Raw genomic sequence first — 14,693 nt, 5'->3', positions numbered from 1 at the left:
TAAAAATTTGCAATAAAAATCATTAATTAGTGAAGCTTTTATATTTTTTCCTTATACATAAGATCAATAAGTATATCCTCCAAAAATTTCAGAGTATTGTGTTTTGTTTTCAATTAATTACAGCTGTTTGAAATTTGAAAAGCCTTAAGTGCGCAGAGTATGGGGCCTTCACGGTAGTATGGAAATCGATTTTGAATAATTGCTCGGTAAATGTTACTACGGGACGAGCTGTCATTATGTAAATTGAAATGTAATTGAGTCTACAGATTTAAACCTTCATTAATCATTTATAACGTCAAAATTAAGATATTGAAGCGCTATCGAATTGTATTTTAAAAAAAAATGTACTCTTTCGATCAAACTATGAAAACTTTTTCAGTGCCAGTTTTTACCGGTTGGAACTAGAAAAGTGCTTAAATTCCACCTAGTTGTTTTGTCGACCAAAATGTCCAATCATCATGTTTCGAGCAAATTATAATCAAAGAAACCCTAAAACAGAACCATGTCAACTGGTTAAGTTCCATAGATTTCCAACGATCAATGTGCAGAGAAACCGATGGCTAACATTTTTGGGCCAAAACTTGAAAACAAATACCACGAATCTTTTCGTCTGTTTCAAGCACTTTCGAGAATCAGATAGCAGGACCATAGCAGAAGAAAAAAAATCTCGATATAACATTCAGGAAACGCGACGCGAGACAAGACATAACACCTACAGTTCTTACTATCGTCAAAAAAGTTTTAAAATTACCTTTCTGTCGACCGGTTTCGGGCGCGATCTACGCGATCTACGGGACAATGTCCGACTTCAGACAGATGTAACAAACCTTGCAAGAGTTTGCTGCGGATCGACGTTGAACAACAGATAATATCCGGAATTGCTCGCACTTCTCGCACCACCGAGAGAAAGTGTCGAACTCAATAGCGATGCCTTCCTTTAAAAGAGCGGCGTTATGCCAAACCCACATCTGTTTTCTGAAAGCAGGAAATTTTTCAGCCAGGTGAGAGATGAGTTCGGGATTCATAAGATAGTTGTTGGCTCTCGCGTTGGTCATCGCTACCAATTACTGGAGACACCAAGTTCCTTAGTGTCTCCAGTCGGTTGGCAACCACCCACTGAGTTCGACCAAAGTTTGATTTCAACATTCGCAGAATCTGTTCCACATTCTCAGGGATGAAAACGGTTTTTCGCGCTTTTCCATGTAGCGCTTTGTTCAGTCGTCTCAGATTATCGCGATCTGACAACTGGAACTCCTCGGTGGATGTTCTGAACTCATTTTCAAAAACTGTCCACTCCATCACGTCGCACATTTTGCACGCCAATTGTTAACAATTATATACAAATATTTCCACGTCCTGTCGTTGCATTTTTCATACTAGGCGCCGATGGGTTGCACTTACTGGGTTGCACAGATGGATACCACACATTGGGCGCCGGCGTGTCTGGATCTCGCAAAAATTGACGTCGATTCAATAAACATGCTAGTTGGACCTACCTTTTTTGTATCGGCAAGCCAATTTCAGCGTGGCTCGTTCGGAATCGACCGACAGTTGGTTCACCTGTAGACGGACACGGAATCAGGATAACTGCTTATATAAGAGGGTATAGAGGATGTTAAAAATAGCCATTTGTGAGTGAAATACAGCCGCCTGACTAGGATTCAAATGTGCCAACGTGAGTTTAGCCGATATGAATCATAAATCAAAAGGAATTTTGCTTCGTAACTGTTAGCCTTTGATCTACGAGAAGGCTGAAGCAAGAAGGCCACTAATTTAAATTAGTGCGATTGGCGTAGCTGGCTGATCTCGCACGTCCTCATCTCCCAGTTTGCAGAAGGAAACGCACCTTGCCAATATGGAAATGGAATTGGACCGATTCCGGTGCCGGATTAGAGCAGAGGTGAATGCATAGGGGAACTGTGGGTAAAATGAACAGGTGGGGTAAAATGAACAAATTTGTGTTTTACGGTAATTATGCCATAAATCTATGCAAAACTTAGCACCATCCTTGATCCTCAGACTAAGAAACTATATCGACAAATCTAGCGCGATCTAGAACTGTCAAAAGCTGGAAAAGTAAACAAAAACAAAGTACGCCTCTCCGTTTTCTCATCTCATGTAAATTTTCACTCGTGGAATTTAAGGTTTTTATGACTAAAATCATCAAAACTCTATTGAACTGCGTAGCACATCATAGGGTTTATTCACAAATTTCATAACGCCAAAAATGGCCATTTTCGACACCCACCTCGTAACACTTTTTGTATGAATATTTTATAAATTTTGTATGAGCCGTAACATCACGAGGACACCCACCCACCCCCTTTAGCGTTATGACATTTGTGAATGAGCCCATATATTTAGAGTATTTTTGATAAGTACACGGAAATTGAAAGCATTTTTATCTACTAAATTCTTAAAGCAAATGATTCGAATTTGTTGGTTCTTTGGGGGTAAAATGGACCACCTAAGATGGGGGTAATATCCCAAGAAACATTTGCCTATTTTATAATCATTTATTAAGCAATTTTTCACAACTACATACTGAATAGTTGCTTTATTATATTACTTTGCAGCTGCTACGCACACATTGTTCAAGCAAATCTGGCGAAATTATTAAGCTTCTTATCATTTAGTGACTGTAATCATATATTGTAATGATGTTTATTCAGGTTTCACTTAGCTTAATAAGGATTGATGATTTAACAACGGTAGTTTAACAAACTACATTATTGCAGTTTAATTCAGCATCATGTTGAACAACATTTTAATTATTTCCAAGTGAAGCCTTTGTTCAAGCGTTGTTCACACAAATTTGGAGAAGTTATAAATCGTGTCGTTGTATATTGACTTTATTCTACAACTTCAAAATCGCTTTATAAGCATTCATCTCAGCTTTTATTCAACTGCCACAAAATTGATTGAAAACAAATAAATTACTAAAAGTACACTGTATACATCAAATGCAGTGTATAAATACCTTTACCATGAATTAATAACCACACTTTCAATAATTACCTGAATACTGGATTCAAACTCGAGACCTTCCCATCGTCAGCGGTATACCTTGCCATCTGCGTCATCCTTGAATTCATATATCAGCCTTCCAGTCCCCAATATAAACCTCTTGTAGCTGATTATTGATCATGCTTGAGCTTCTATTCAACAATAACTAATCAACACGTGCTATGCTGATCAACAACTGAATAAGCGCATTACTTCTGCTGCTGTTCAGTACTGATGCGAGCTGAACTCAGTCGGCTATTTATAGCGCACAGTGAGAAAATTTATTTCAATGCTGGTCAAAAATAAAGTTTATTCACAAAGCAAAAACAGTCTGAAATGATTAATCGAATTTCATAATAAGTTTTAACTTGTTAAAACTTTAATTGAATTGTTCATCTAACTATACTAAAATTCATTTATTAAATGTATAATGTTTCTACTAGGTTAATATTTTTATTATTTGTCGTACTTTTTCCATCTTTTGAACATTATACAAATATAAAATATATTTCAATCAATAATCCTATGTCAGAAGACTGATTCAAAATATTTTCTAAACATAATTAAATATTGTATTGAGAAATAATATTAGTAAGTTGAACATTGCAATACATTAGGAATACAACGCAAATTTTAGATATTTTGTCCATTTTTCAAAAATTTGGCTATGGTGTGACCTCTTTTGTGAGGCTTCTTTGTTGCTGAACAATGTGTTTAATAATCGTTATTTTGGACTTCTTTGGATGACCTGCTCGGATGATATATTTATGTTGTATTAGGATTTTATAAAATACCTATTCAGCTTTTAATCATGTTCATGTTAAACATGGAAACAGCTGAAGTGCGAAGCAACCAAAACGTTAGTTCGTCTCCTGTACGTCTGTTTACACAATTATATTTGTTTGGTGGAATATTGGCTCTTTAATAGAAGGAAAAATGACTTGTTCAACTCATTAGTAAAACAATCTTGACAAGTCGGCAGAGATTCTTTGGAGAAGTTTAATAAGTGTTGATTCTACTATTATTCATTCCAATGAAAAATGTTGAACATTGACTTAAATTTGGATCTAAATACCATCTTCTCAGCTCTTTGTAGGGCATTTTTTCAGCTGTCACCATTATTCAACAATAATTAACTGTGTATGTTAATTTGTGACACTTGACTGTAAGTTGGGTAACCACTTTCATGTAGCTATTGTTAAATTATTATTTATACTTCGATTATCATTAAAAATGTTATGATTAGTAACTTTTTCCGATATCAATAACGTCGCATTTGGAACATTTGGAAAATTTAAATTTTGATATTTTTAATCCAATGTGATTCGAACTTTACCCTCGTTGATCCATTACGTCGCCATTACGTCCATTGCGTTAATCCATCCATTTACATAAACATAAACATTTGAAACATTTGAAAATAACATAAAAAGACATAATATGTTTTGCTTGAATAAGAGCATACTCATATACTGTTATTCACATTGTTCATAAGTTTTACTAATCATGCTGGTCAACATTTTAAGTATTAGACACTGAAACTTTTGTACGATTTGTTGTTAATCAAATGTTCAATATGCTACTAAAATGATGGCTACAACCTATAGAAGCTTTTAATCAGTCAATTGTTAAACTTCTTATGTGTTGTAGAACAAAAGCTACTATATTTGCATTTTCGGAGGTTTATTCAGCTCTTATTCAAAACACAAACTGCAAGTGGAATAACAGCTTTTTCATAAGCGGAAATTAATTTTATTCAATTAATGATTCAACTAAAAATTTGTTCAGCAATGGTTGCTGCTATGCAGCTTGTATTAAACACGTAAGTATCTTGAAAGCTACCAATTGTTCCTTGGGATGAACACCATCACAGGGCGAATACTACCGGATTTAATATCAGATGCCAAGAGTTTTCTGGTGAAAATACATAGACAGACATGGGCAGCCGTCTAAATAGTCGCGGCTTAACGTTCCATCGATTCCGGAATGCCTGTGAGATATGCATTGATCATGTACCAGATGACGAGAATCATGCCGCAACCCGTTCAATTTGAATGGTGTTCATTTTACCCCCACTACATGTTCATTTTACCCCCATTGTATGTTCATTTTACCCCCAAATGTATGTTCATATTACACCCGTTACATGTTCATTTTACCCACACGTTTGGAACATTGACTCTGCGGAAAGAAATTTTCAAAATTATAATAATGTTGATAAAATTCTATTTCCATCACAATATTTCAACTTGTTACATTGCATAAACATCCTTCTTCAATTCTGAGCAATTGAAAAAGAATCAAACAGCTTCATAAGCAAGAAAACATGAAAATTGCTTAGGGTGTTCATTTTACCCCCAGTTCCCCTAATGTTCACAACCGCAGGAATCCTCTGTCGTCGCGACTCCTTTTTGGCTCCGCGGGTGGGAGCGAGTAATATTCGAAAATCATCTTTTCAACTGCGCACTGACGACATAAAAGGGAATCATTATCTCCGTGGCTGAACGGGGATCGTTTCTTGGATTTCGCGGTTCATTTCTGGAGAACGGTTCTTTTGTTGTTGCGAATTTGTTTGGGTTAAGGAGGAATGAACTTTTTTCTGAGAAAGCAATCTGGCTGATGATTCTTTCTTTTTATTTGGTTGAATAATGATTTTCAACTTTTTTCGCTTTGTTCCGCTCAGGAATGGTTTTATCCGCAATTTAAAAATGATTAAAAATTAATCATAAGAATGCTCTGGGAAGATGGACATGTGTAGGGTATGGAAAGGATTTGCAATGATTTAGGAACTTGCAAGAGACTAATATTGATTGAAGAAATCATGCCTTCTTATATGACTTAGGAAAAATTAATGAGAGCTTTATAATACATAGCAAATCTTTCTGTTTAATTAAGATTCAGTTTCCAAGTTATTCACATGTATGCAGGTCTTCGGAACTTTCAACCAATAATACTGGATTACGCGATCGAAACGAATCCACTTTGTTCTCGCTGCCAGCAGCTTACTCGCAGCTAGGCTGTTCAACAACTACCGCACTAGTTCAAATTCTATTTGTTACACAGAACCAATCGATGCACACTTCATTAGGCATGTTCAATTTTTATTCCCACATGTATTTTAAGGTAACACGGAAGAGAGTGCTTTGCGCAGGCCCAATCAGTCCTATTCATTTTTTGCGCGCTCGCAGTGTTTTTTCGCTGGCTTCTTTCGCTTGGGTAGTGCTTAGCGAAGGCCCAAGCTGTCCGATTCATTTTTCGCGCGCTCGGAGTGATTTTTTTTCAGTTAGCACTTCATCCGCGCTCCATCGGAGTTATTTTATATTCCTGCTTATACGTGTTGACGCTGCGATTGTAACTGTTCAGTCGAGGATGGATTACCAACTGGTGAGCTTGTTTCATGCTTGTAATAACAGCATGGCTTTGCTTTGTAGTCGCGGACTCTAACCACTCGGCTAAGAAAGGCCCCTAACCAAGGGGTGGATCACTTGTTCAATGCACATCAGATGTGCATTGAAATGCATCAAATGCATTTTTTAGACTTCTACATCAACTTAGCCCTGTCCTTAGTTTGTCCTACAGGTCCATCTATATATTTTCTAACTAATCAGAAACGTTATTTCCCAAGGAACAATTGGTAGCTTTTAAGATACTTACGTGTTTAATACAAGCTGCATAGCAGCAACCATTGCTGAACAAATTTTTAGTTGAATCATTAATTGAATAAAATTAATTTCCGCTTATAAAAAAATGTTATTCCACTTGCAGTTTGTGTTTTGAAAAAGAGCTGAATAAACCTCCGAAAATGCAAATATAGTAGCTTTTGTTCTACAACACATAAGAAGTTTAACAATTAACTGATTAAAAGCTCCTATAGGTTGTAGCCATTATTTTAGTAGAATATTGAACATTTGATTAACAACAAATCGTACAAAAGTTTCAGTGTCTAATACTTAAAATGTTGACCAGCATGATTAGTACAACTTATAAACAATGTGAATAACAGTATATGAGTATGCTCTTATTCAAGCAAAACATATTATTTCTTTTTATGTTATTTTCAAATGTTTCAAATGTTTTTCAAATCAAATTCAAGACGTGTATGCGATGGATGGATTAACGTAATGGACGTAATGGCGACGTAATGGATCAACGAGGGTAAAGTTCGAATCACATTGGATTAAAAATATCAAAATTTATTTAAATTTTCCAAATGTAGTGATCATCATCTGCGACGTTATTGATATCGAAAAAGTAACTAATCATAACATTTTTAATGATAATCGAAGTATAAATAATAATTTAACAATAGTTACATGAAAGTGGTTACCCAACTTACAATCAAGTGTCACAAATAAACATACATAGTTAATTATTGTTGAATAATGGTGACAGCTGAAAAAAATGCCCTACAAAGAGCTGAGAAGATGGTATTTAGATCCAAATTTAAGTCAATGTTCAACATTATTCATTGGAATGAATAATAGTAGAATCAACACTTATTAAACTTCTCCAAAGAATCTCTGCCGACTTGTCAAGATTGTTTTACTAATGAGTTGAACAAGTCATTTTTCCTTCTGTTAAAGAGCCAATATTCCACCAAACAAATATAATTGTGTAAACAAATGTACAGGAGACGAACTAACGTTTTGGTTACTTCGCACTTCAGCTGTTTCCATGTTTAACATGAACATGATTAAAAGCTGAATAGGTATTTAATAAAATCCTAATACAACATAGATATATCATCCGGGCAGGTCATCCAAAGAAGTCCAAAATAACGATTACTAAACACATTGTTCAGCAACAAAGAAGCCTTACAAAAGAGATCACACTATAGCCAAATTTTTGAAAAATGGACAAAATATCTAAAAATTCCGTAGTATTCCTAATGTATTGCAATATTCAACTTACTAATATTATTATTATTTATCTTTATTTGAGTGGCTTTTCGCCCTTGGCGAATTCGCCACTAACTTACTAATATATAAAAACATGTTGGATACAATAATAACTGATGCTTTCTCAATACAATATTCAATTATGTTTAGAAAATATTTTGAATCAGTCTTCTGACATAGGGTTATTGTTTGAAATATATTTTATATTTGTATAATGTTTAATAGATGGAAAAAGTACGACAAATAATTAAAATATTAACCTAGTAGAAATATTATACATTTAATAAATGAATTTTAGTATAGTTAGATGAACAATTCAATTAAAGTTTTAACAAGTTAAAACTTATTATGAAATTCGATTAAACATTTCAGACTGTTTTTACTTTGTGAATAAACTTTATTTTTGACCAGCATTGAAATAAATTTTCTCACTGTGTGCTATAAATAGCCGACTGAGTTCAGCTCGCATCAGTACTGAACAGCAGCAGAAGTAATGCGCTTATTCAGTTGTTGATCAGCATTGATCACGTGTTGATTAGTTATTGTTGAATAGAAGCTCAAGCATGATCAATAATCAGCTACAAGAGGTTTATATTGGGCACTGGAAGGCTGATATATGAATTCAAGGATGGCGCAGATGGCAAGGTATACTGCTGACGATGGGAAGGTCTCGAGTTTGAATCCAGTATTCCGGTAATTATTAAAAGTGTGGCTATTAATTCATGGTGAAGGTATACACTGCATTTGATGTATACAGTGTTAGCTATTTTAAGTCATTTATTTGTTTTCAATCAATTTTGTGGCAGTTGAATATAAGCTGAGATGAATGCTTGTAAAGCGATTTTGAAGTTGTAGAATAAAGTCAATATACAACGACACGCTTTATAACTTCTCCAAATTTGTGTGAACAACGCCTGAACAGAGGCTTCACTTGGAAATAATTAAAATGTTGTTAAACATGATGCTGAATTGAACTGCAATAATGTAGTTTGTTAAACTAGCGTTGTTAAATCATTAATCCTTATTAAGCTAAGTGAAACCTGAATAAACATCATTACAATATATGATTACAGTCACTAAATGATAAGAAGCTTAATAATTTCGCCAGATTTGCTTGAACAATGTGTGCGTAGCAGCTGCAAAGTAATATAATAAAGCAACTATTCAGTATGTAGTTGTGAAAAATTGCTTAATAAATGATTATAAAATAGGCAAATGTTTCTTGGGTTATTTCAGCTTACCAAACTTGTAAATTAACCAGCAAAGCTAGCAAATATAAGAACGATCTTCATTTGTGGTACATGCACTGCGGACGGGGCGTTGATGGCCTGATAGAGCAAATAGTTTGTATTCCCGTACGTGAGTCACTAATGGAGCTGGTTGTAGACAACAGTATTTACTGATGGAGCTGAATAATCCCCACTCTACTGACGACACCTTAACTTGATCTGTTGGATATAACTTAGATTTAAAACAGCTAAACAATTATGTATCAAACTTGTTTTATTTGCTTTAATGTTGTTTGTGGGCTTGTATGGAAAGATGAAAATTGATGTTGATTAACTATTTTACCTTCAATGGGATATTTTCATCGAAGCCTTGCCTTGTACCCCTGACAATGATATCCTTTACTGCTGTTTGTAAACCACGGAACAGAGCTGTTCCAAAACTCTATTTTGAATAAAGTATCCCAGACTCCAATCGTGTAAAAATTATCTCAAATGAACTGCTCTTAGGGCATATATTAATTCCACTCCATCCATTGTTGGATAGCATTTAAAGCAGCTTCGAAAAACGAAACAACTGTTCCTGGAAATTCATCTTCCTAGGTAGGTATAATCTGCACATACTTTATTTTTAATAATACCCTTCGGACCAACTTATGCGGATTATGCCAGATAAGAAAACGGATATTTTGTTTTTTTTTTAACTTCTTTAAGGCCGCACGGGATGTCATCATAATCACCCTATCCATTTCAAGAAGCAAATCCCAAGAACCATTCCATATATCGATGCGAAAATGTATCACTATGATTCTATATATGTAGTGCACAACCTAATAAATTTTCAGCTTCATCGGTTCACTAAAACTCGAGATTTGCTTCCACAAAGTTTTGATGATAATTGTTAAAGTGAGACGAAAGATAGGGAAAATAACACAGTCTCCCGTGTCCCCTTAACTCGCGCGAAACGACGCCGCCATCGCCTTTAGATACCGGGAATGCTTCTACGTTGAGCTTTTCTACATGCCACCTTTTTAATGAGACAGAATCCATGCTCCAACCCGTGGCACGTCCAGTCTGTCGGTTTCCGAAGCTATAACACATGAAATATTATTATTCGGAAGAACGCTAATTATATTTGTGATATTCTCAGGAACTGAGACAGGCATTTCACTTTGGCATGGGTTTTTTTTTCTTGGTCGAATTGTCTGAAACTTTAATATAAGAAACACTTCAATACGACGCATGTTGGTGGCCAAATAAGAGCTCGATAGCTTTCAGAAAACCCACAAAAAATCCCAAGATTAGGATCCGGCTCTTACGCCGATTTGGCCCAAATTAAACGTGTCCAAATTAAATACGTTATCAGAAAAATCGATGATGGAGTTACTAACTTTAGAACGCTAAAATATCATCTAGTCCGGTCTGTCTGAACATCGACCAATTGAAAACAGCCGAAATGCTGGAGTTCGGTAAAAATAATTATACACAATATTAATTATTTTTTTGGTATTTTCTTGTTTATTTACCAACCATTCCATATTATTCCTTCGCTCGTTCCTACTTTCGTCACCCCGCGTGTTAATTCCAGAACAGCAGAACGATATCGATCCTTACGCTTATCAGTACACAAAACAGCAACTTAGGATGCAATCCGTCTTCTTCCGCCGCTTCTAGCGCCTTACTTCTTCTCCTTCTCCTTGAACTTCTCGTCTCCCTTGCCACCTCGGATACGACCGGTACGACGGGCAGCAATAAGACCGACCTTGCGACCTGGTGGAGTTCCTCGCTTAACGGTCGAGGCCTTACCGATATGCTGATGGTTACCACCACCGTGGGGATGCTCAACGGGGTTCATAGCAACACCACGTACCTTTGGCCAGCAGTTACGCTTCACCTTGTACTTGTGGTAGGCACGACCAGCCTTCAGGATAGGCTTGTCGATACGACCACCGCCAGCAACAATACCAACCATGGCACGGTTGGCCGATGGCAGGACCTTCTTGGCACCCGAGGGCAGCTTGACACGGGTACGCTTGGTATCCGGATTGTGGGCAATGACGGAAGCGTAGTTACCCGACGTACGGGCCAGCTTGCCACGGTCACCGGTCTTCTCCTCCAGGTTGCACACAATGGTACCTTCCGGCATCAGACCGATTGGCAGAACGTTTCCGATCTGGAGCTGGGCGCGCTTTCCGCAGTACACAAACTGTCCGGTGTACATACCTTCGGCGGCAATGAACAACTGCTTGCGCAGCTTGAACTTGTAGGGATCACGGAAGTGGACAACCGCCAGCGGGGCACCACGACCTGGATCATGGATGATTTGCTGCAACATAGATGGGAGGAGACAATTAGAACAACTGTTGAATATTTTGTTTATAATACAGGGTTGGTAACGACTAAGTTTCTATAAAATAGGGTCCTCTTGAACGTGAAGAGACCAAATGGGAATCAAAAGGACAAAATGAAACCTAATAGGAATCACGAGATAGGAGTTTTGGATCATTTCGGTAAAAACCAGTAACAATCAAAGTCGTTAACTAAAAAACAACACACTTATCACATTCAAAGAAGCTTACAAGAACTTCATTATTCATTTACAGTATTAGATGTCGAGACGTAGACACCATTTTTTTTCTACAAACTTTGAAAAAATGTTTCGCAGATGTATTTGACGGTATTTTTACAAATCCTCGACAGCACTCTCACAAATTCCATCGAGGATTTAAAAATGAACCTTGGGCGGGATTGTGATAGAAATCTTGACACAATTATCACGAAATTTATTCAAATCTGTGTTTTTTCATAAGGTTTTATCTGCATTCATCTATTTCTCTTAATCGTGGCTCTCTTTGCGCTATTGCAGAAAACTGATTCTCTTTATGTACCATAATAAATATATTATATTTGTGCTGTAGGATGAAGAATCACTTGCTTCATTAACAAGAAATATTACAGAATTAGCGAAAGAGAGGATCGATGAAGAGAAATCGCTCATGTCAGATAGGCCCTATTGAAGTAACAGCACAAAAATGTTCTGGTAGAATAAACTATGAATTTGGTGTTTGTTTTGGTTGCCGATGATAGCCAAATGGCACCAAAGGCGTAAATTACCCTAAGTCTTCCAGGAATTTATCCAATAATATACTACCATCGTTTCCTCAAGACTTCCACCAGAATTCCCGTTAAGAACATTCTAAAGTTTTCAACCAGTCTTTTCTCAAGACATTTCCTAGAATTTCCTACAAAGTTGTCGTTTAGGATTTCTTAACGATTTAAACCGAGCATTTATCTTGTAAAGCTTTCAGTAATTATTCTAAAGATTCCTACAGGAATAATTTCAGAAATTCTTCGAGAAATTTCCCAAGGTGTCTTCTACGAGTTTTCCAGATGTTCCAGAAAAAATCTCAATGTTACATCGTGATGACACTTGATTAAGTTCTAAAGAAACTCGTGATGAGCTCCCACAAGTTCTCTAACAGAACTCCTGAATACTTGAGGAAATCTTGGATTATTATGTGGAAACTGCTTAGATGATTGAAAAAAATACAATCATATCGTTCAGTAACATCTTTTAGGATTTCCTTATCCTGTGAGATTATCGAATGGAATGTCTGAAGAAATTTTCGTATGAATTACTGAAATAATTAGTGTAGTTTAGCTGTTGTGAATCCTAAACAAACTTTTGAAGAAGTCATGGAGATTTCACTTGAGAAAAGATTGAAAAATGGTCTGGAAGAACTGCAGAAGTAATCCTAGGTGTTGTTGGAGAATCCTTGAAAAAAAGGGATCCGATCTTAAGTTGAACTAACAGGTTATAATTTATAATGAAGTTCAAATTACAAATTACAATTACAGGATGTCGAATTTATTGAAGACTGGAAGAGTATACAATATATTGCCTCTGATAATCCCTGTGGGAATTATGGGGGCAATTCACGCTTAATTTGTGATCTCTCCCTATAAGCCATTGGTAATCAAGTGTGTAGCTTGTTGTTACTGAACAAACGAATAAATTTACACATTATTCAACAATTCTCGTATAACTTGTGATTTCGCCCTAAAATCTGTTGTTAATCAAGTGTGTAGCTCCTTGTTTTCAAGCAAATGAATGAACCAAAATAAAAACTATCACCACTGGGAGATAGAGGAGAATTTTCTCTTCATTGTAGCATTGTGTTAAATATCATGTAAATCCATTCGTTTGCTCGGTGACATCAAGCTACACACTCGGTTACCAATGGCTTTTAGGGCGAGATCATAAGTTTTGCGAGAATTTGATCAAACAGTGAACATTCACTAAAAAGTGACTCGCTATCAGCCCTGAATGTTTGGATACCGACATGTTTCACCTTAAAATAGAGACCAAGTATCTCAAAAGACTTGCGATCAACCCTCTAACCATAAACATTGACTGAATCCTTACCTTGACGGTTCCCTTCAGGTATCCGTGACGTTCGGCATAATCGAGGGCGCGCAATTTTGGCTCTCCCTTTCGCTTCTTGGTGTGGGCAGTGAAGACGGACCCGGCACCTTTACGCTGTGCACGAATGACACGCCCCATTGTGGCGTTTTACTGCAAGGAGATAAACAAAACATCACCAAATTAGATCGATCTGGAAGCACTTGAGAGAACATCCCCCGACAGAATCCCAAAAAGGTCTTCACACTCGCATTCCTGTTCCGTGCCAACACACGAAACGTCAACCACAAACATTCATAAACACATATCGCTCGGGTGCATTTTCCTCGGGATTTCGGTCCTTTGTACAGCACGATTCCACTAAATTCACATTCACACAGTACAAATCTATCCGGGGAACAACGGTAATCCACAATTCTTTTCATAAAACATCACTTACAGGGCTTAAAAATTAATTTTAATGATACACAAAATGTGTGTTCACTAGACTCTGGTACGAGCCGGAAAGAAAGAGCGAAGCGAGCAAATGTCGAAAACAAGGAAATGGCTAAACGCAAACTTCCCCTCGGATGACAGCTCTGACAGCGAAAATCTCTCTTTGTCAAAGTTTGCGTTTCGGTTGGGCGAGGTGACAAAGGGCCCGTATATGGATTCCCGGGAAACGGGCCGGTTTGAAACGATCGTTATTATTGTCGCACTGCCACCAAACCGGATCGCGCCAGTGAGACTCGCGACGCGCCTCAACTCGCGCGATTATGAAATTAGTTTTTTAGTGTGGCGCTGCATTCTTACGATTTTTATGAACACAGCGCACTATTCACATATTAGCTGCGACGCACGGGGCCCGAGAAAACAATAATTATAAATAAATGTTGGTCTTGATTTCTACCGGATACATAATATTGTCGCACTGCCACCAAACCGGATCGCGCCAGTGAGACTCGCGACGCGCCTCAACTCGCGCGATTATGAAATTAGTTTTTTAGTGTGGCGCTGCATTCTTACGATTTTTATGAACACAGCGCACTATTCACATATTAGCTGCGACGCACGGGGCCCGAGAAAACAATAATTATAAATAAATGTTGGTCTTGATTTCTACCGGATACATAATATCATTATTATTAATCCCGCGCCGGC

At 36.9% G+C, this 14,693-nt stretch overlaps 1 protein-coding gene across 1 annotated transcript; it reads right to left on the bottom strand.

Annotated features, from left to right (window-relative positions):
• Positions 1-10,625: 10,625 nt before the first annotated feature.
• On the bottom strand, positions 10,626-14,143 carry LOC5567848 (60S ribosomal protein L8). Its single transcript, XM_001657661.2, has 3 exons — positions 13,993-14,143; positions 13,557-13,706; positions 10,626-11,456 (listed from the first exon to the last, which is right to left on the bottom strand). The coding sequence occupies exons 2-3, from the start codon at positions 13,692-13,694 to the stop codon at positions 10,809-10,811; spliced, it is 786 nt and encodes a 261-aa protein (XP_001657711.1). The 5' UTR covers positions 13,695-13,706; positions 13,993-14,143; the 3' UTR covers positions 10,626-10,808.
• Positions 14,144-14,693: the final 550 nt, after the last annotated feature.

Source organism: Aedes aegypti, chromosome 2, assembly GCF_002204515.2.
Source record: "Aedes aegypti strain LVP_AGWG chromosome 2, AaegL5.0 Primary Assembly, whole genome shotgun sequence".
NCBI lineage: Eukaryota > Metazoa > Arthropoda > Insecta > Diptera > Culicidae > Aedes > Aedes aegypti.
The sequence above is the reverse complement of the archived record's forward strand: the minus strand, read 5'-3'. Positions and strand labels throughout refer to the sequence as shown.